This window comes from Cervus canadensis, chromosome 16 (genome assembly GCF_019320065.1).
Source record: "Cervus canadensis isolate Bull #8, Minnesota chromosome 16, ASM1932006v1, whole genome shotgun sequence".
NCBI classification, from domain to species: Eukaryota; Metazoa; Chordata; class Mammalia; order Artiodactyla; family Cervidae; genus Cervus; species Cervus canadensis.
Genome location: NC_057401.1, coordinates 53,019,812 through 53,040,357, shown reverse-complemented (window position 1 = coordinate 53,040,357; position 20,546 = coordinate 53,019,812). Strand labels below are relative to the sequence as shown.

The 20,546-nt window shown below is 47.1% G+C and overlaps 1 protein-coding gene across 2 annotated transcripts in view; it reads right to left on the bottom strand.

Annotated features, from left to right (window-relative positions):
- The window catches only part of MYO10 (myosin X), a 256,083-nt gene that overhangs the window by 117,365 nt on the left and 118,172 nt on the right, over positions 1–20,546 (bottom strand). For both annotated transcript variants that reach the window (XM_043489225.1, XM_043489226.1), the window contains one exon: positions 7,883–8,070. In XM_043489225.1, the coding sequence (XP_043345160.1) occupies positions 7,883–8,070 (188 nt within the window). The remainder of the gene's footprint in view (positions 1–7,882; positions 8,071–20,546) is intronic.

The following is a 20,546-nucleotide window of genomic DNA, read 5'->3' as shown; positions in this document are numbered from 1 at the left end:
TGAATCCTCCATAAAGTCCAAAAGGATGGGTTCTGAGAGGTTCCGGGCTGGGGAACACGTGGAGGTGGAGAGTGGCTCCCCAGAGGGGCGGGAACTCCTCCCCCTTCCCCATACTCTGCTGGGCATCGCCTCTTCCATCTGCTGTTCCTGAGTTAAACACATCCCTCTATAGTACAGTGAATCCCCCCGCCTCCACGAAACTTCAAAGCTGCAGACATGCCCCTGTTTGCCAGCTGCTGTACTGTACCACTGTACTTCCCAAAGTGCTGCACCATTCATGTGTTTTTCTGCTGTGGTTTTTCATGCATTATTTGTGTGAAAAGTATTATAAACCTATAACAGGACAGTACTACATAGCTGATTGTGTGAGTTGGGTGTGCGTGTGTGCGCGCATGATAACCAGGTGGTGCTAGGGGTCAAGAATCTGCCTGCCAATGCAGGAGACATAAGAGATGCAGTTTCGATCCCTGGGTCAGGAAGGTCCCCTGGAGGTGGGCTTCAAAACTCACTCCAGTATTCTTGCCTGGAGAATCCCATGGACAGAGGAGCCTGGAGGGCTATAGTTCGTAGGGTTGCAAAGTTGGACATGACTGAAGAGCCTTAGCATGCATGCACACATATAGATGAATGCGTTAGTTGCATACCTAGGCTAACTTTGCTGGACTTAAGTTGGACTTTAGTCCAATTGGACTTAATTGGACTTAATGAACATTAAGTTCGTTAACAACAATAAGGGACTTACTGTAACTGATAATTGAGTAACTAAAAGGTTTGAGTTCTGTGAGCTGCTCTAAAAAAACAATTTTTTTTGCTCTAGCAAATTAATCAAATCCAAGGAGGCGGTCGTTGGAAGCTCCAACCTAGAGCTGCTGGGTCAGAAGGACAGGTGACCACATGATGGGCATCTGACGTGGAGGGGGAGGCAGTCTCGTAGGACTAAACTGTTAACTGTGGGATCTGATGCTGTTTCCTGGTGGACAGTGACAGAACTGAGTTACTAACATGGGGAACTTGATAACACATGCTATGTGATAGACAGCATCTATATTGTAGCATTCTAAGGATATAATAACTAAGTATATCCTGCTTTGCTTATTGCACCACATAACTATGAAGCCAAAATAAATGTTAAGACTCATAAACTATAATACCTATAAAATCTAGATTAACAAGACTACCTTAACCCCCTGGTTAATGTTGCTTCGCTAAAGCTGAAGCGCTCTGTGAACCGTGACTGCCCACTGCTTCCCCGTGAGCCTGGCAGCCTCTCTGACCACAGGCGCTTCGATGAGTCATGTGTTCCACCTTAGCTCCTCTATCCCAGCCTCGATAAAACAGTCACTCACATAGCAATCACGCTGTTAGCTCCCCTTCACTGACAGTGAACACATCACTAACATATCCAGTCCTGCCTTTGTCTCATCAGCCCGTGACGATTACAGTCCTAACCCTTGGAGCCAACGTGACCACAAACACAAACATGGGCTTCGGAGAAAACATATGCAGCCAGATAAGCCAAAATGAGTTGATGTTGTTAAAAAAAATTTTTTTTTTATAAATAGTGAAAATTAAAAAAGGGAAAAAAAAACTAACTACGGCACTGATATGGGGCCTTGGAGACCATACTCGAAGTTCTGATAACTTTTTGTAGGCAGAATGGAAAGTCTCAAGGATAGTTTTTAAGCAGAAGGATGTGAAGATCAGGTTCGAGGTTCTAACGAATCAGTGTGGAGAATGGATTGAGGGGGATGGAAGGAGAGACATGAGAAAGGAAGTTGGGGAATGAGGGCAGAGGATAAGGAGAGGAGGTGGCAGAGGGGAAAGTCAGAGGTCCCCAGAGGAGGCAGGGGATGGCTGGGGTCCTGGTCTGGGTGCTGGGTGACAGGGAGGTGGGGGAATCAGTCGGGAGAGTCCAGGGCGTTTGCCAGCCAGTGTGATGACCTGGACGCTGGTAACACAGCTGGGCATCTTTGTCAATAATCACTGAACTGTATATATGAGATCGGCACAGCTGACTGAAGGCAATCTGACCTTCATTGTTGGGGGCGGGGTGACTCCTAGATCCAAGATTAATGTCCTGATATCCGGCTTGAGACCTTGCTAAGAACAAGAAGCATGATAGGAGGAACACGGATTTTCTGGGAGAAAATCAGGGTGAACTGAGGAGCAGCCACCCCTGAGATGCCCAGCAGAGACCTTCATGACGATGCCCTGCGGGAGAGGTGAACACATGGGTGGGACACAGAGGAGAAGCTGGCAGGGGAGCCCTGAAGTCTGGGGAGGCAGGGAGATGCAGAGAAGGAAGGGCAGGCTGGACAGAAGCTGAGGAAGATGAGCCCAGAGAACAAGGAAGAGTCCAGAATGGTGGAGCAGCTTGGAGGAGGGTGGGGCAGCCTGTGGAAGGGGCTGTGGAGCCAAGGACAATCTCCGCCCCCACCCCCCGCCCATTTCAAAAATAGAGAAAATAAGTGAGTAAGTGTGTTAGTCACTCAGTCATAGCTTTCTCTTTGCAACCCCGTGGACTGTAGCCCGCCGCTTCTCCGGGCACAAATCCTGGAGTGAGTTGCCATTCCGTTCTCTCCAGGGGGTCTTCCTGACCCAGGGATTGAACCCAGGTCTTCTGCACTGCAGGCAGATTATTTACCAGGCAAAGACAATCAAGTATCCAGTAAAAGATACTAGAAATTGTTGGGTGATAATGCCAATGATCCAGTAGAAAAGGAGAGATCCAAGAACCAGGGGCAGAGAGGCTCAAAGGTGGAGTGAAGTCCCCAGGAAATCAGGGAGGAGGGATCAAAACACACCTGAAGGAAAGCGCCTCTGCTGTGAACAGGGCCCTCTATCCACCTGCAGTCTCCCCTTCAGCGCACATGTTGGCCAACTGTGGCCTCCAGATCTGCTCTTCTGCTTTTATAAATAAAGTTTTATTGGCATTCACACACGCTCTGTCTGCAAGCACTTCTCCACTCTAAGGGCAGAGTTGAGTAGTTGTAACAGAAATGATCTTGCTCACTGAGCCAAAAATATGTCCTCTTTTAGAGAAAATATGACCCTCCAGAGGCTACCCCTGTGGACACCTGACGACCATTCCCCATCCCGAATGGGGATCAGATCAGACTGTCCTGATTCGTGTGATTTTCTCGGAATATACAGGGATTACTCCACTGCTGACTAAGATGACTTTGGAAACTTCTCTACTGCCTAGAAGATACAGTCGGCAGGTCTTTACAAGCAGGACAAAACCATCAAGGTGTGACCCTGCAGCAGGAAGTAGGCCTCTGCTCTGAAATGAACACAAGGAGACAAAAGCTCAGTCTTTCTCAATGAACGGCAGTGCACCGTCTTTGCCTGTCCAACCAAGCCTGGTTCCTACATGTCCTTAGCAAATCCCACACTTTACAGGCACGCCTTCCATTTGCTAATGATCCTCGTTCTGATGGCTCAGCTGGTAAAGAATCTACCTGCAGTGAGGGAGACCTGGGTTCAATCTCTGGGTTGGGAAGCTCCCCTAGAGAAGGGGAAGGCTACCCGCACTCCAATATTCTGGCCTGGACAATTCCATGGACTGTATAGTCCACCGGTTCGCAAACAGTCAGACACAACTAAGTGACTTTCACTTGTTCTTTCAAATGCTTCTGGGCCCGTCCCCACCCTGTGCCCGCCGTGTTCCCACAGACTGTTGGGCTCATAACCACAAGTCCCTTCCTCTGTGATATATTTTCTCAGTTCCTTCTTGAGCATCTTCTGTCATCTTCTCTGAGCAACCATGTACACATTTCTCCAATAGCACTGGCAATTGAATTTGTACAGTACAGTACAATACTGTACTGAAATTACATGTTTACATCAGTTTCTTCCCATCAGAGCAGAAGTTCGTAAAGGGCAGTGGTTGGGTTTTTTTGTTTTTTTTTTTTTCAATCCTAAAAGCCTAACAAGGTAACCTTCCATATGATACGAGCTCAAGGCATGCCCCATGCCTTATTCTGATTAGTGACTTTTTAATCCAGGATGCAAGCTTTGTTCACTATTCCAGTTCGGTCATTTCTAAATATACCACTAGAATAAAAAAAAAGACTGAGAAGCCAAGTATTATTCCAGAATATAAAAGACACGTTGTTGTGTAGTCGCTAAGTTGTGTCTGGCTCTTTTGCAATCCCATGGTCTGTGGCAGGTCAGGCTCCCCTGTCCCTGGGATTTTCCAGGCAGGAACACTGGAGTGGGTTGCCATTTCCTTCCCTGGGGGATATTTCTGACTCAGGGATCAAACCCACATCTCCTGCATTAGAGGCGGATTCTTAACCACTGAGCCGCCAGGGAAGCAGAAAAGACACTGTTAAGAAGAAATCACTACTATTTTGGAAAAACAAAATTTTTCACAAAGCAAACAGAGGTCCTAAGCCAATAGCTGCTCCGCGCATCCATCCTTTGATTGATGGACATTGGATGCTGAACCCTCTATCAGGCACTGTCCTAGGCACTGAGTTGCAGATGAATTAACCACAGGACTTGACATTAAAAGGTCACATATCCAGAAAAGACCATAAAAGACTAAACAAAATAGACTAAATTCTGCTTGCCCCAGACTGAAGTTAACAAGAAATATACCAGACCAACCAAGATCAAATGCTGACCCTGTTAGATTAAAAAGCTCATGGAAGTTTTAAATACATATTTTAGAAATCATAATAGCATAAGCGTTGGCTTAAATGTACATAAGCAAGTAAAACAAAACTAGAGCTTAAGAGAGGTAAACTTTTGAAAGTGAGACAAATAATAAAGGCTTGGACTAGCATCCTGGAGACTGGGAGGAACAGAGGCCCGTAAAGTGAGAGAAAAATTGATCTACGAGGTCCCTGCCTAAATCCAAATAGGCTTATTTTCTTAGTTTCATAGGTAATTAGCCTGATTTTTGAAGTAGTAACATGTTGTAGCCACCAGGGGGCAGATCATGCCCGAGGAAATCTAAATGGGCTACTGTGCCCTCCAGTTTTTTTTTATACTCAATTTTCTCTTAATTTCCACAAGCCCCAAGTCCCACTGGGGGGGAAAAAAAAACAAAAAAAAACCTGCTGGAGTGGTCTATTAAAAACCAAAACACATTTTAATGAGAAATCTATTCTTAAAAATGCCGTTTCCTGATTTAATTTAAATACTCTTCACATCAGAATTACACAATGAGAGCTTTCTGTTTGGGGTCCCCTCTCCCTCCCGGCTACCCCCAACTTTATTTTTAAATACCACAGTCTTTGGCAGGAACATGCTAACCCCTTCCTGTTTTATTACACACACATATATATGCACAATGATCTCATTTGATTTTTCACTTTCTTCCCTAACTGCTCTGTCTAGCAAGTGATATATGAGTCATGCCCTCACTTTTTCCACTGAAAGTAATAAACACAGCCAATTATCGATGGCAAATATTTAGGTACCTAAGTGTGGAAAACAGCTTGATCTTCTTAAACTCTCTGTTAATCTTATCAAATTATATTCTGCTAATCTGTATGCTAAATATTCTGTATGCTGAAACAGGGATCTTAAATTCCTACTTCTAAACTTCACTTTCAACTTTTGTGAAACCATCTCAAAGAGCCCACAAATAGTGCTTCAATCAGAAGGTAAGTCAATTCATTGGGAAGGTGACTCTTAAAAGCTCTGTTTTCAAACCAAGTGTTAGCTTCATTTTTATTAACTGCAAGTTACAAGGATTCACATTTACTTAACTGGATTAACGGACAGTCCCTCTATCCAAGTTGTTTCCACAACCTGGTGAGTGAACATTGTTACGGTAAGAAAAGAGAATATATCTTCCCAGGTGTTTCTCTTTCCTTAAAGAAAGTAACTGATGGAGGAAGCAGGGAGAGAAAAGATGAAGGAGAAATGCATTGTTCTATCCTCCATCACATAATTCTGATTTATTGCAAATGAAGGATCCATGAACAAGAGTAACGGGTAAACACTGCCAAGAGGAACAACACAATCCCTGAAGGCAGTACCTGCGTCAAAGGGCTGCTGGAAGGTTTCAATGAGCTGATGCATGGAAAGTTTTTGGCACAGTGTTCAAAGCCTTTGGAAATGTTGGCCATTATCTCTTACCCATCTTCCGTCAGATACCATGTGGGACAATGTGGGTGTGCGTGCTCAGCTGTGTCTGACTCCTTGGGTCCCCATGGACCGTAGCCTATCAGGCTCCTCCATCCATGGGATTCTCCAGGCAAGAATACTGGAGTGGGTTGCCATGTCCTCCTCCAGGGGATCTTCCCAACCCAGGGATTGAATCCACGTCTCCTGCATTGGCAGGCGGATTCTTCACCACTGAGCCACCTGGGAAGTTGGAACGGGGGGGCGGGGGACAGTGTGAGGACCTCCCAAATGGCCTCCTTTCTCTCCCCTAGAGTTTCCAGGAGGACTCACCTCTGGTACATCTGCTCCTGACTCCCTCCCCAAAAGAGCAGCGGTGGTTTCCTGGACAGGTGAACTGGGTAGAGGGAAGGGCTGGTCAGCTCCTCACCATCTGGGGACTGGTTTTGACAGCGATCGTGGTCACCAGTGACCTGCCTGAACCCTGACCAGGGGGTCGGTCTGTCTGCAATTTGGGGCTGGGATTCTGAAGCTGACACATGGCTCTCCACCTCTCTCCTGAACCTCACTTCCACTGGATCAAAAATCAGGGAGTGGGATCCTGATATGATGTCCTCTCTAATTCTAAACACCTTTTCTTCTCCCCTTGAAATAATAACAATTATTTTGCCACAAGTTGGGAAAGAAGATCTTGACCTCTGTTTTTGATGGCTTTCCAGTCCCATCAGCAGCTTTAATAATTCAGTTGAGTCTTAGCAACAGCCGAGCTCCATGCACGAGTGCCTGGACGAAGTGCCTGGATATTCCAGGGCACTCAGCACGTCTGCTCTTGATCTCATCCAGGAGTGTTCTGATCACCACTAAGACATGAGTGAGTGAGTGAGTGAGTGAGTGAGTGAGTGTGTGTGTGTGTGTGTTTGTGTGTGTGTTCAGTCGCTCGGTCATGTCCCACTCTTTGCAGTACTATGGACTGTAGCCCACCAGGCTCCTCTGTCCATGGGATTCTCCAGGCAAGATACTGGAGTGGGCAGCCATTTCCTTCTTGAGAACATGATCCCAATTATAAATAATATGAGCCAACAGGATATCACTAGAAATTAGGTGATAAGGGCAATTTGAATTATTCAGTAAAAATTACATATCTTCAAAGCAATACACTCTATGATTTTTTTTAGGAAGCTCCTAGTAATAATTGTTTTGTGAGTGAGGCATCTGGTAGCTTAAAATTTTAATAAATGAGTAAAACTTGGCTGAAATAGATGGCAAGACCCTTTTTCCTCACCTCTCCCCAAAATTAATGGAAATCATTATGCCTTTCTATCACTCCCTCAACATATAACAGAGTAAGTCCCTCTTCTGCGGCTAATTCAAGGCTCAACTTCAGGAACATCCAATTATTAAATTCCTTAAAAATCCTTAAATTTGGGAGATTCTTGGGTAATCTGTTACTGGCAAAAACCAAAACCTTCCTCAAGTAGGCAAGCATACTAACAAGCACTCTAGAATACAGAAAACATTTTAAACTTGGAAGAACTACGCAATGCTTCCGTAAGTCAACAGTTGATCACTGGAACAAACCAAAGAATAACTAAGGTAAATGAAACAAAGAGACGAAATGGAGAAATCACTCTGAGGACAAGAGCCAGCAAACAAACATGGTACATCCTGCTTTTTTATCGAGTCCCCAGTTTCTTTCCGAAGCTGTAGTCGTTGGGCTACTCAGAACGGAAAACTCCGTCTGGGAACTCTGGGGGCTGACGTGCTCGCGGGCGGGCTCTGGGTTTGGGGGCCGGCTGGTTACCTGATGAGCACGCACTGGTTGTCGTGGCGCTTCCACAGGCAGCGGTAGCACTCGTTGGCGATGGCGAAGACGTGGGGGGGCAGCTCGCCCAGGTGGCACCTGCTGTAGCGATCCACGGCGTCCCTCGAGTACAGGCCCGTGATGGTCTTGTAGGGGTTCACGGAGGCGATGATGGAGCCGATGTAGGTCTGCGGGGACGGGGCGGGGAGACAGGGACTCGGGTTACGGGTGGCGCTCGGGGAGGAGAAGGGGGCATCTGGGCACGGGATCTCACCCCCACCCGCGCTGGGGTGGAGACAGAAGCAGCTCCAGGCAGCTCCACACTGAGAGGGGAAGAGATGCCACCCCCCACTGGGGCCACTGTCTGAGCCTGAACAGAATCCAGAGTGCACGTTAAAGGGACCAGGGACTCCTGGCCCCCACTCACACACTTTTCCTGTATCTGGGGACTCCTGGCCCCCACTCACACACTTTTCCTGTATCTGGGGACTCCTGGCCCCCACTCACACACTTTTCCTGTATCTGGGGACTCCTGGCCCCCACTCACACACTTTTCCTGTATCTGGGGACTCCTGGCCCCCACTCACACACTTTTCCTGTATCTGGGGACTCCTGGCCCCCACTCACACACTTTTCCTGTGTCTAGGGACTCCTGACCCCCACTCACACACTTTTCCTGTATCTGAGGACAAATCTTGTGCAAAGGAATGAACCCACTTCAAAGAGGGCTGCAAGTAAACAAGAGAAAGACAATGGGGACACAGCGAAGCCCAAATCCCTAATTCTCCGGGGACCTCCTGACCCCAGTGCCCATCAGGAGGCTGTTAGGAAAGGCGGGATTAAAGCAATAAGAGAAGGCGGGGTGGTGGGGGGTGGCCAGGGAGGGTGACTGCTTAGTGGGCTTCTGTTCAGGATGGTCAGAAAGTTTTGGAGGTAGATAGTGGTTATGGTTTCACAACACGGCAATGGTATTTAGTGCACTGTACTGCACGCTTAAAAAGAGTTAAAACAGTAACTTTTATGCTATAAATCTTTGACTTAAGAAGTAACAAGAACATTGTGAAAACACTTGGTATTCTTCCAGTAATCTCAAACACCTCATGAAATGCCATGTAACTTACCTGGAAAAATAGCTGACTGGCAATCTTCCCTTTTCTGGAACCAAATCCAGGCCAGAAATTAAGCAAAATCTTCGGAAGAGCAAAACAGAGGCTACAGAGTTATCAAAGCATCATGCTTCATGCCTCCTCCACGTGGATACAGACTAACTCACCCGTCCTTCTCTAAGAAAGGCTAATGAAGCTGGGTTGCTGGTTCCCAGGCTCAGACACAAGTGGAACAGCAGATAAGGAGGGTGGGCGCGAAGGTCCTGCAGCCTTCACCATTCACCTGCCTGCTTCCACTGTGTGTTCACTGAGCCCCAGACTTGACAGCGTGCTATGGGCTGCGTCCCCTCCTCCAATTCATGCACTGAAGCCCTGACCCCCAGCACCCCTGAATGCAACTCTAGCTGTAGACAGGACCTTTTAAAGATGATTAAATTAAAATGAGGCTGTTCAGGTGGGCCCTAAACGTGTCCTCGTGTGTGCTAAGTCACTTTAATCATGTCCGACTCTGTGCAACCCCATGGACTGTAGCCCACCAGGCTCCTCTGTCCATGGGGATTCTCCAGGCAAGAATACTGGAGTGGGTTGTCATGCTCTCCTCCAGTTATCTTGCCCACTCAGGGATCGAACTCATGTCTCCTTCATCTCCTGCATTGGTTCAGTTCAGTTACTCAGTCGTGTCTGACTCTTTGCGACCCCATGGACTGCAGCACGCCAGGCTTCCCTGTCCATCACCAACTCTAGGAGCTTGCTCAAACTCATGTCCCTTGAGTCAGTAATACCATCTAACCATCTCATCCTCTGTCATCCCCTTTTCCTCCTGCCTTCAATCTTTTCTAGCATCAGGATCTTTTCAAATGAGTCATTTCTTTGCATCAGGTGGCCAAAGTATTGGAGCTTCAGCATCAGTCCTTCCAATGAATACTCGGGACTATTTCCTTTAGGATGGACTGGTTGGATCTCCTTGCAGTCCAAGGGCCTCTCAAGAGTCTTCTCCAACACCACAGTTCAAAAGCATCAATTCTTTGGTGCTCAGCTTTATGCTCCAACTGTCACATCCATACATGACTACTGGAAAAACCAGAGCTTTGACTAGATGGACCTTTGTTGGAACATAATGTCTCTGCTTTTTAATATGCTGTCAAGGTTGGTCATAGCTTTTCTTCCAAGGAGCAAGCGTCTTTTAATTTCAGGTCTGCAGTCACTATCTGCAGTGATTTTGGAGTCCAAAAAAATAAAGTCTCATCTATTATAGTGAAACAATGTAAACAGTGAGAGGTTTTATTTTGGGGGCTCCAAAATCACTGCAGTCACCATCTGCAGCCTGCATTGGTAGTCGGGCTTTTTACCACTAGGGCCACCTGGGAAGCCCAAACTTGTCCTTGTAAGAAGAGAGACTCTAGATACACAAAGAAACACAGGCAATGTGTGCACACAGATAGTCCACGTGAGGACCCAGCAAGAAGGCAGCCATTTGCAAGCCAAGGCAGGAGCCCTCAGGAGAAACCAACCCTGCTGATACCTTGACCTCAAATTCTGGGCTTCTAGAACTGTAAGAAAATAACTGTCTTGTTGCTTCAGCCAGTCAGTCCATGGTCTTTTGTCATGGCAGTCGGAACAGACTAATATAGAGGGCCTGAGCCTTTCAACACTCACAATATCCCTAGGAAGTTCAGAGTATTATTGCACCTATTTTTCAGAAGAGCAAATTAAGGTAAAGTGATAAAATTTTGCTTTTGGTCACACAGTCAGTAAGGGGCAGAGGTGAGATGCAAATGCAGGCCACCTAAATCCAGAGCCTTCTCTTCGCATTCGCCAGCAAGGGGTGGTAACACAGCAGACAAGAAAAGCAAGAAACATTGGACAGAAAGCTCAAACATCCTGAGTGCATCTGTACCATATTATAGCAATTTGCAATCATCTATATTTACAGTGACTTCCAGGAACATGAAGCAAAATAGCCTGTGTCCCGTGTAACTGCTTTCAAATGTAAGACAGTCGAGAGCATGCTTTGGAAACATTTTAAACCAAAACAAGGTTGAAAAGGTCAAAGAGTTATTACTGTATGACCCAACAATTCTGTTCTGAGGTATGTACCCCCCATAGAATTAAAAACAGGTACTCCAACAAAGATACAGCAGCATCAAACCCAAGAGCCTAAAGGTAGAAACAACTTAATGTCCACCATCAGATAGATGGGTAAACAAGATGCAGTACAACCATACTGCAGAATATTATTCAGCCGTGCTAAGGAAGGAAGTACTGATACAGGCTTCCGTGTAGATGGACCTTGAAAACATGACACAAGGTGACAGAAGCCAGGTCCAAACACGGTGGTAGTTACCATGGGCAGAGGGGAGGGTGGAGGCAGGAAGGACTGACAGCTGACTGCCTTGCAGGTACAGGGTTTCCAGTTGGGTGATGGTAACATTTTGGTGCTGGTCGTACAACACTGGATGTACTAAATGCCACTGAATTTACCTTCAAGTGGTTGGTTTTCTGTTATGTAAATTTCGCTTCCATTGAAAAACAATTAAAAGATGCAGAACTTTCAGGAGTGAATTTTCAGGTCTTCAGACACCTACACTCTCTAGAGGGCCCCCTTTTCCCCATCGGAGCATCAGGGGAAGGATGTGGCCAGAAAGAAGAGTGCAGGCAGCCTTTTCCTCTGGGGAAGGAAAGTGTCCTACTTCTACAGGAGAGCAGAGAATCACATGGTCCCCTGGGGGGTGCCAGATACCTTCCATCAATGCCTGGACCACAGGTGCTGGAGGCTTCTTTTACTACAACTGCAGAGATGAGGGAGGCAGGCAAGTAGGTGATGCTTGAGGCTCTGGGAGTCTGGCCCCTTCCTCTTGTAGGTCTAAAATGTCAAGCTTGTTTCTACCCTTTTGGTAGCTGTCTGCATTATTATTATTTTTATTGGTGAAATACCAAGACTTCATTTTTCTGTGAAACATGTTTCCCCCTCCCCACTTTGGCAGAACTCAAGACAATCAGTGAAGACCCTCTTTATACAGATAGGTAGGCGTGCTGCCAATCCCCTGTCTCAGCTACAAGTAAAAGAGAAAAGCCACAGTCAGGGCATCAGTTTGACTATTACATGAATATTAGAATAGTAACCCGTCATTAACATATCTGAAAAGAGAATAATATGCCCAAATTGTGAAAATTTTTGCACTCCTGTTCATATCCAGAAGATGCAGGTTCAATCCCTAGGTCAGGAAGATCCCCTGGAGAAGGAAAAGGCAACCTACTCCAGTATTCTTGCCTGGAGAATCCCACGGACAGAGGAGCCTGGTGGGCTATGGTCCACGGGGTCACAAAGAGTTAGATATAACTAAGCATGCACTGCCTGACTGCCTCCCGTTGATAGCATATTGGCAAGGTGGTTATGCAATTCTGAGATGAGATTTTTAAGTATTGATTTATACATGAAAAACATCATAACCTTTTAATACAAGCTTTCCTTTGAAAGTGATGACTTTGGCCAAAACCTCATAGGCGTGCTCCCCCTTCCCAGCTGGGGAAGGAGCCCCCTAGCATCACTTAAGAAAAAGAATCTGCCTTCCAATGCAGGGGTCGGGGGTTCAATCCCTGGTCAGGGAACTAAGATTCCACCTGCTGCAGAGCAACTGAGTCCACACGCCACAACCAGAGTCCATGTAGCACATCGAAAGATCCTCTGCGCCACGACTGAGACCCAACACGGCCTAAACAAATAAGTAAAATTAAAAACAAACAAACGAAAAAAGAAGTCACTTATCCTGACACAGATGACGTGGATTCTGTATGGGGGCAGGAGACCCACAGGACATTAAGTTTGTTAGTAAAGGTGAAGCCAGAACATCCAAAACGTCTTAGGCCTAGTTTTGTTTTTGAGTAATTCACATTGCACTTGGCCCAATGAAGTAGTTTTAAGGTCTTTCAGAGAGACAATGAGGTCCGTGGCGTGGCAGTTACAGACGACACACCTGTGTCTCCCACCCAATCCCCAGAGATCCCAGGGGCGGAAAGCGGGGCTCTCTGATCAGCAGATGGTCAGCACTAAGGCAGCCCCTAGGAGGGCAAGTATCATGCCATCGTGGTTATGCCCACGACTCACTAACATCACCATCCCTTCCCCAGTTGAGCCTGGTCCCCAACACATAGTTAGAGCTGGCCCATGAGCTCACGCCCAGCTAGTGTCTCTGGCTCAAAAATCATTCCAACACATCTAAAGACTGTCCCACTCTTCAATACTCTGTCTTATAGCCTTTGTGGCTGCCCGTAAATTCAGCCAAAGGGCTCCCCTGTGCCAACAGGGGGCAAGAGAAAACCAGACTGAATTTGAGCCCAAATTCAATCATCTGACTCTCTCCCTGCCTCCCCAAAATAGGAAAGCATATGTAAAATGTGTGTTTGGCTGGCATGGAGCAAGAACCCAGTCTTCACTGCTATTTTTTAAGATTATGGGAAACCGTGCCTCATGCAGCGATCAAAACGCCTCTTACTGTAAGCACCTCCACTTAGTTCCAGAGGTCGACTAGGCTTTTATAACATGAAAGCACACGTTTTACAGTTTCACCTCCTCACTAATGACCGGAGTCATTTCTCAACAGGCCTGACACCAGATTTCAAATGACAATTAGGTCTACGTGTTTGCAAAACAACTTGACTGACGTTTCAGAACTGCAGGGTACGGAAGCCAAGTGACCCACGCAGACACACGTCGACATAACCTTGACCTACGGGCAGCCCAGCGGCCGGTGCTGCCTCCGCTGACAGAGGAAGGAACAGAGCCAGTGAGCGGGGGCAGGACCCTGGATCCTCATCGGGGGGTGCTTTCCCACAGGTCTGCGGTGACTCCCCCCTTCCCCACTCACCCACATGCATACAGGACGGGAATCGTCCCAGACTCTCCAGCCTCACCGTCCGTGGCCACTGTCTCCACATGCTGGCCACACCCCACTTTCAATTAACTCTAGAATCAACCCCCTTTTTCTCCATCCACACCCCTCTGACTACACTTGCTCAATTATGACCCAGAGTCTTCTTCCTCATTCATTTCCCACTCAGTCTTGTGTGTTCAATCCCTGCTATGCCCTTGACAAATGAACAACTGAAGACGGACACTCCCCTGCACAAAACTTTCACAGCTCCCGCAATCTTCAGGGTAAACCCACAGAATATTCGAGAAAAGAGCCTGAGCACCTCCAGAAAGGTGACTTGTGGAGGTGACGCACAGCCTAACGAATTTTTCTCCTAACGGTTACAGAAGCGGGGGCAGCTTCGGTGACTTTCCCGTTTTCATTGTTTGTGCCCACACTGGTGCCAAATGATACTTTTGGACTCCCCCCCCACAAAGGAAGGTGTAAATCAACATGGCCATCAAAGTCATAGTTCCTAACGGTTTCTTCACATTAGATGAAGGGGTTGAGGTCCATCAGCAAAAATAATTACAGCCAGGGCACCTTTATTTTTCTCACACTACCTTGAACATACCACCTTGCGTGGATTATTCTGTCACTAAAACAAAGGCTGAAAAAAAAATAAATAAAATAAAACAAAGGCTGCATGGATAAGAGATTTGTTGAATCACAAGGAAAGTTCGACGTGGAAGTAAACATGGAGACTGAGGAGTAGAAGGGGCAGGAGAACAGCCTAGTTTTAAGTATCAAGGGATGCAAAAGATGCAATGTGGTAAGAAGTCACAAGAGCGGTGGGAAAACACGTGGTCCATGCTTGTGCCATGGACCTCTCTTGCTCTTTAGTTGCTAACTCGTGTCTGACTCTTTGCGACCCCATGGACTGTAGCCCGCCAGGCTCCTCTGTCCATGGGATTTCCCAGGCAAGAATACTGGAGTGGGTTGTCATTTCCTTCTCCAGGGGATCTTCCTGGACCAGGGATTGAAACTGCATCTCCTGCATTGACAGTTGGATTCTTTACCACTGAGCCACCTGGGAAGCCCAATAATACCATAGCAATGCTTATTCGTATTTTTGTGTTTATTAATGAGTTATAGTCATTAAATGCTACAGTCTGAATTTGAATGCTGGTTCCGCTGGTTTAAGTTAAATTCTTGGTGCTTCGGTTTCCTCATGGTAAAGCAAGGGTAACAACATTAGTGGCTGGAAGAATTAAATGGATTGACACCTATGAATGTAAAAATCTACTACAGTGAAAGCTGAATGCCTCAGTGAAGAGCCTGTGTTTCCATGCTCACTCTATAAAAAGGCAATTGCTGTCATTGCTCCAAAAATGGTCATGAACGCCGTGCACTTTGGGACTCAGGGTACTTGCAGCTCTCAAACACCAGGCGGGGCCATGGGCTGGTTTCCTCACACTGGATTCCGAATTTCATGAGACTAAATCGCCTGGTCATTTTAACGGGCAGCTCTCAAACACCAGGCGGGGCCATGGGCTGGTTTCCTCACACTGGATTCCGAATTTCATGAGACTAAATCGCCTGGTCATTTTAACGGCTTTTCCGAAATAGAAAGTATATTCTATTTTGGAGCACATAAATTTTTTTTTCTGGTCAGAAGAGTTCCACATAACTCACCGAAAAAATACATTTCCTTGCCCATTTTAATAATCGGGAACAGCTGCAAGTGCCTATTGCTATAAAACGTTGAGAGAAACTCCCTTCACTGCTTTAAGACATAGCCTAGCAATTCGAGGTTTCAAAAGGCGTAAGTACAGCACAGCAGAGACATCATGACAGAGGTCCGTCTAGTCAAAGCTGGTTTCTCCAGTAGTCATGTATGGATCTGAGAGTTGGACTATAAAGAAGGCTGAGCACTGAAGAAATGATGCTTTCAACTGTGGTGCTGGAGAAAACTCTCCAGAGTCCCTTGGACAGCAAGAAGATCAAACCCATCAATCCTAAAGGAAAGCAACCCTGAATATTCATTGGAAGGACTGATGCTGAAGGTGAAGGTCCAATCCCTTGGCCACCTGATGCAAAGAGTTGACTTGCTGGAAAAGACCCTGACTCTGGCGAAGATTGAGGGCAAACGCAGAAGGGGGTGACAAAGGATGAGATGGTTGGGTAGCATCATCCACTCTATGGACATGAGTCTGAGCAAACTCCAGGCGATAGTGAAAACCAGGGAAGCCTGCGTGCTGCAGTCCATGGGGTCACAAAGAGTCGAACACAACTTAGTGATCGAACAACAACAACAAAGGTTGTAATACCTAGTATCCTGTCCCCCACCAAAAAAAAAAAAAGAGTATAAAAGAACACTAAAAGTGACCCAGTGGCCTCAGATACATTCTGCTGGTACATATGGAGCATCCCTGTTACTGTTGGAAAGTCATTTTTACAACACAGGAAGAAGTGATGGAGACAGGAAGGTGTGGTCAGGTCAGAAGACCCCAAGTTCTCATCCTGGACCTACCTTCCCTGGTTCACGGCTTAACCCCTCCAGGCCCCAGATTCCGATCAGTAATAACAACACACCCTCTGTTATTCCACCCAATTACCATGTGAAAGTGTTACATAAATCACAGGTGCGTATTATTGTTTTCATTCATGAAAATAAAACTATAACGGTGTTTCAGCACGTGGTCCTGAAAAGCTGGATGTAGATCAAGTAACCTCAAATGCACCAGGGTAACTGGTTCAAGTCACTGCCATCTCGCCCCTACAGGGAAGGTACTGTCAAGAAGTGGGGACCACTATAACCAGATTTACTCTCCACCCACCATTCTCCGGGGGGCTTCCCTGGTAGCTCAGCTGGTAAAAGAATCCGCCAGCAATGCAGGAGACCCCGGTTCAATTCCTGGGAAGAGCCCCCGGAGGAGGGCACGGCAATCCACTCCAGAACCCTTGCCTGGAGGATCCCCATGGACAGAGGAGCCTGGCGGGCTACAGTCCATGGGGTCGCAAAAAGTCGGACACAACTGAGCGCCCAAGCACAGCACACCTTGCTCCTCATTCCTTCTCTCTCAGTCATCTCAGCTTAAACCATGGCCAAGACTCACTTCTCCAAATCTCTTTCTGGACTGCAGCTCTGGTTTTAAGTTGCGGATCCGGGTACTCAAGAGTCTGCTGGGCATCTCAACTTGGCCTCCCCCAAACACCTGCTTCTCCACTCACTGCCACATCTTCACAAATAGCACCACGGTCTACCCAAATGGACAAACCAAAAATCCAGGAGCCATCCTATAGCAATACAGCCTGCTGCCCCCAAACCCAATCAAACACCGAGATTCTACCTCTTTCTAAATATCATACTCCAGCTCCCCGAGGACTTGTTTGGAACCCCAACATTTCCCATCTGGTTTGCTGGTCACCTCTCCTCCTAGACCAGATACACCTGCTGGACTCATCCATCACCCACAGTCAGAGTGAGCGCTCCCAGAACTCACCTTTGACGCTGTCCCCTGCCAGGCTTCACGAATGAATTCCAGGTCACTCACTCACACAGCGCCCTTCCTCGCCTGCTCCTGACCACCTCGCCAGTCGGCTGCACAAACCCTTCACTGCAGGTTCTTGCCTGTCCTGCAGGTGGGCAAATCATGCTATTCCAAGTCTCTGTTGATCTTCTGCCAGGAAAGAGCTGCCCTCCTTCTTGGCTGAATTCCCCTAGGAATGTTTCAAAACTCGGCACTAGTGCTCCAGTTGGGATCCTTTCTGGACCCCCTCACCTCTTCTCGCGATGCTCATTCTTTGTGTTCCCAGCACTTTAATCACAGTCACTGTCGCCCCAAGCCGCTGTCAAAGGTATGATGTGTCTGTCTTCATCAACAAGCGAGGAGGTCCTGGAGGGGCGCTGTCTTTTGTTTATTCAATATTTCAAGAAACGGTAACCATCATGAAGAGGAATTTTGCATCCTTGGAGTCGCAAACACAGCCTGGCACATAGTCAGTGTAGAGACATTGGAGGCACCTGGATTCACTACCAATGCACCAATAAGTTCCCCCTTTAACTGAGTTCTCAGGCTCCACACCCACCTTCTTCCCTAACAAAATTTGCCATCCTCATCCGATTAAACAATTCAAACTGTTAAGCATTCAATTTCATTGAAAACTGGATCATAACCAGTAACTCAAGATATATTACTAAAGTCAAGCTCTTACATTTAGAAGTGACATTTCCACTTAATTTGAGTGTGTTTCTGACTCATATTCCTCCCTTGTTGAAAGGAATCTGACTCAAAAGAGGCCGGAAAGGGGGAAAAATGAACAAAAACAAAGTTTCTAATTGCCACCACCATGTGCCGATGCAGAAACGGCAACTCAAGAGCATAAATGTTTGGTCAAGTTTAAAAATACAAAGAGTCAGACAGATGGTTACAATCATCTTCTGGCAACACCAGTCTTGATTTCATGTGAAAGAAAAAAAAAAACCCCTGACAAACCACACCGTATTCAGCTGTTCCTGGTATGAGACAAATGCCAAGCCTGCTGGCCATCCAGTCTTCAGGCCATCCCTGAGAGGCGCGCTGTTACTTGACACTGGCTTTGGAAAGGGATGGGAAATAACCCCCAAAAGTCTCCTCTGGGAAGACTGAATGAATCAAGGAAATGAATCGCAGGCTGAGATCCGCACGCCCGCAACACTGAACGCTGCAGCTTGGCTGGCCTGACCTGAACACTGCGGGCCGCCCAGGTGAACTCACTTGTAATTCACATGGCTTCAACAGGCAGCCGCCTGCCAGCACCTCTTATGGGTTTGGAAGTTAATTTGGGAACAACAAACTCATTTACACATTCGGTCTGCACGGCCACCTTACCCAGAGGAGGGTTTTATTTTTGAAACACCTAAAAATACACGAGCTGTGAAACATCTTCTGTGCTTTCACAACCGTTTATCTTTAGACACAGCTCCACGTCTTAAAACGGACTCATCTGACTCTCAGCTCTGTCCTGTTTGCTCGGCAAGACCAACAAACGAACCCACGAGGTGGGTGGAACAGAACGGGGCTTCCTCTGGAGCCATCCTCAAGCCCATAATTGCAGCCGGCCCCTGATGTGGTTGCCAGCCCGCTCCTTAGACAGGAGGTTCCCACAGGCAGCTGACCCAGAGCACGACAAACCCCGTGACGGAGACAACGTGTTTCTCTTCTGTGGGGCAGAAAACAAAACTGCCACACCACAGAGCTGGCTGGGCCATCCCTTCACTCTGGACACAGAGCTGACGGTCAATGCAAACAGAGACCTCATCTGTCTTGGTCCAGGGGGTGCTTAGATGCTGGGTACAGAATGTGAAATGATCCAGGCTCCAGAGAATACGATGCAATAAGCATCCAAAACCCAGCTCGTCTCTCCCACTCTCCTCTCCTGAAGGAGCTGTCAGAACAGTTGGTGGGGACATCAGGGCATCATTACAGCTAGCCCTGCCTCCCTTACCCCCTCCCCCATGGGTATCACATGTAATTTTCTCTTGCTCACTCCCAGCTTTGTTGCAGATGTTCAGTCGCTCAGTCGTGTCCAACTCTGTGACCCCATGGATTGCAGCACAACAGACTTCCCTATCTGTCACTATCTCCTGGGGTTTTCTCAAAATCATGTCCATTGAATTGGTGATGCCATCCATCCTCTGTCGTCCCCTTCTCTTCTCTGCCTTCAATCTTTCCCAGCATCAGGGTCTTTTCCAGTAAGTCAGTTCTTCATATCAGGTTGTGGTCCACAACCCTCATTTCTATCCACTTTGAGCTACTGCAACACTCTCCCACCCAACCTACCCTCTGTAGACTGTATCACATCACTTCCCTATCAACCCTTCTAAACTTTTTTCAAGGAAACTGCCTCTTCAAATGAATAAGGCAATGGCAACCCGCTCCAATACTCTTGCCTGGAAAATCCCATGGACGGAGAAGCCTGGTAGGCTGCAGTCCATGGGGTCGCTACGAGTTGGACACGACTGAGCAACTTCACTTTTCACTTTCATGCATTGGAGAAGGAAATGGCAACCCACTCCAGTGTTCTCGCCTGGAGAATCCCAGGGACGGGGGAGCCTGGTGGGCTGCCATCTATGGGGTTGCACGGAGCCGGACACAACTGAAGCGACTTAGCAGCAGCAGCAGCCTCTTCAAAAGCCTTTAGCAAGGACAATATAGTCTCTTTATCACTAAGCCCAAACAGTGCTGCCTAGCTTTAAGTAAGGCAGGGTATCTCAACATGACTGACATCTTAGGCCAGATAACTCTTTGTAGGGGGGCTGTCCTCTACACCTGGGGATGTTTAGTAGATCCCTGGCCTCTACCAACTATTAACAGATATCAGCAGCATCCTCTGCCCTCACTATGGCAACTGGAAATGCCTCCAGGTATTGCCAAAAGTCCCCTAAGACCCACGCATCTGGTCCAGAACAACTGCTTTTAAAGGTGTCCTGACCCCAGCCTACGCATCCCACTAACTATTGGATGTTCCCCAAACATCAGATTCCATAAACAAAGGAATCTTCTCTCAGTTTAGCAAAGCCAACACACCAAAAACACTCTCATCTCTCCACCTTCAAAAAAGGCATCTCTCTAGCCTTTTCTTCTAATCAACTCTCAGCCCTCCTTTGTGGTATCATTGCTGCCGCCCCTTCTCCAAGGAAGCCAGCTCTCCTTCTCATCCACC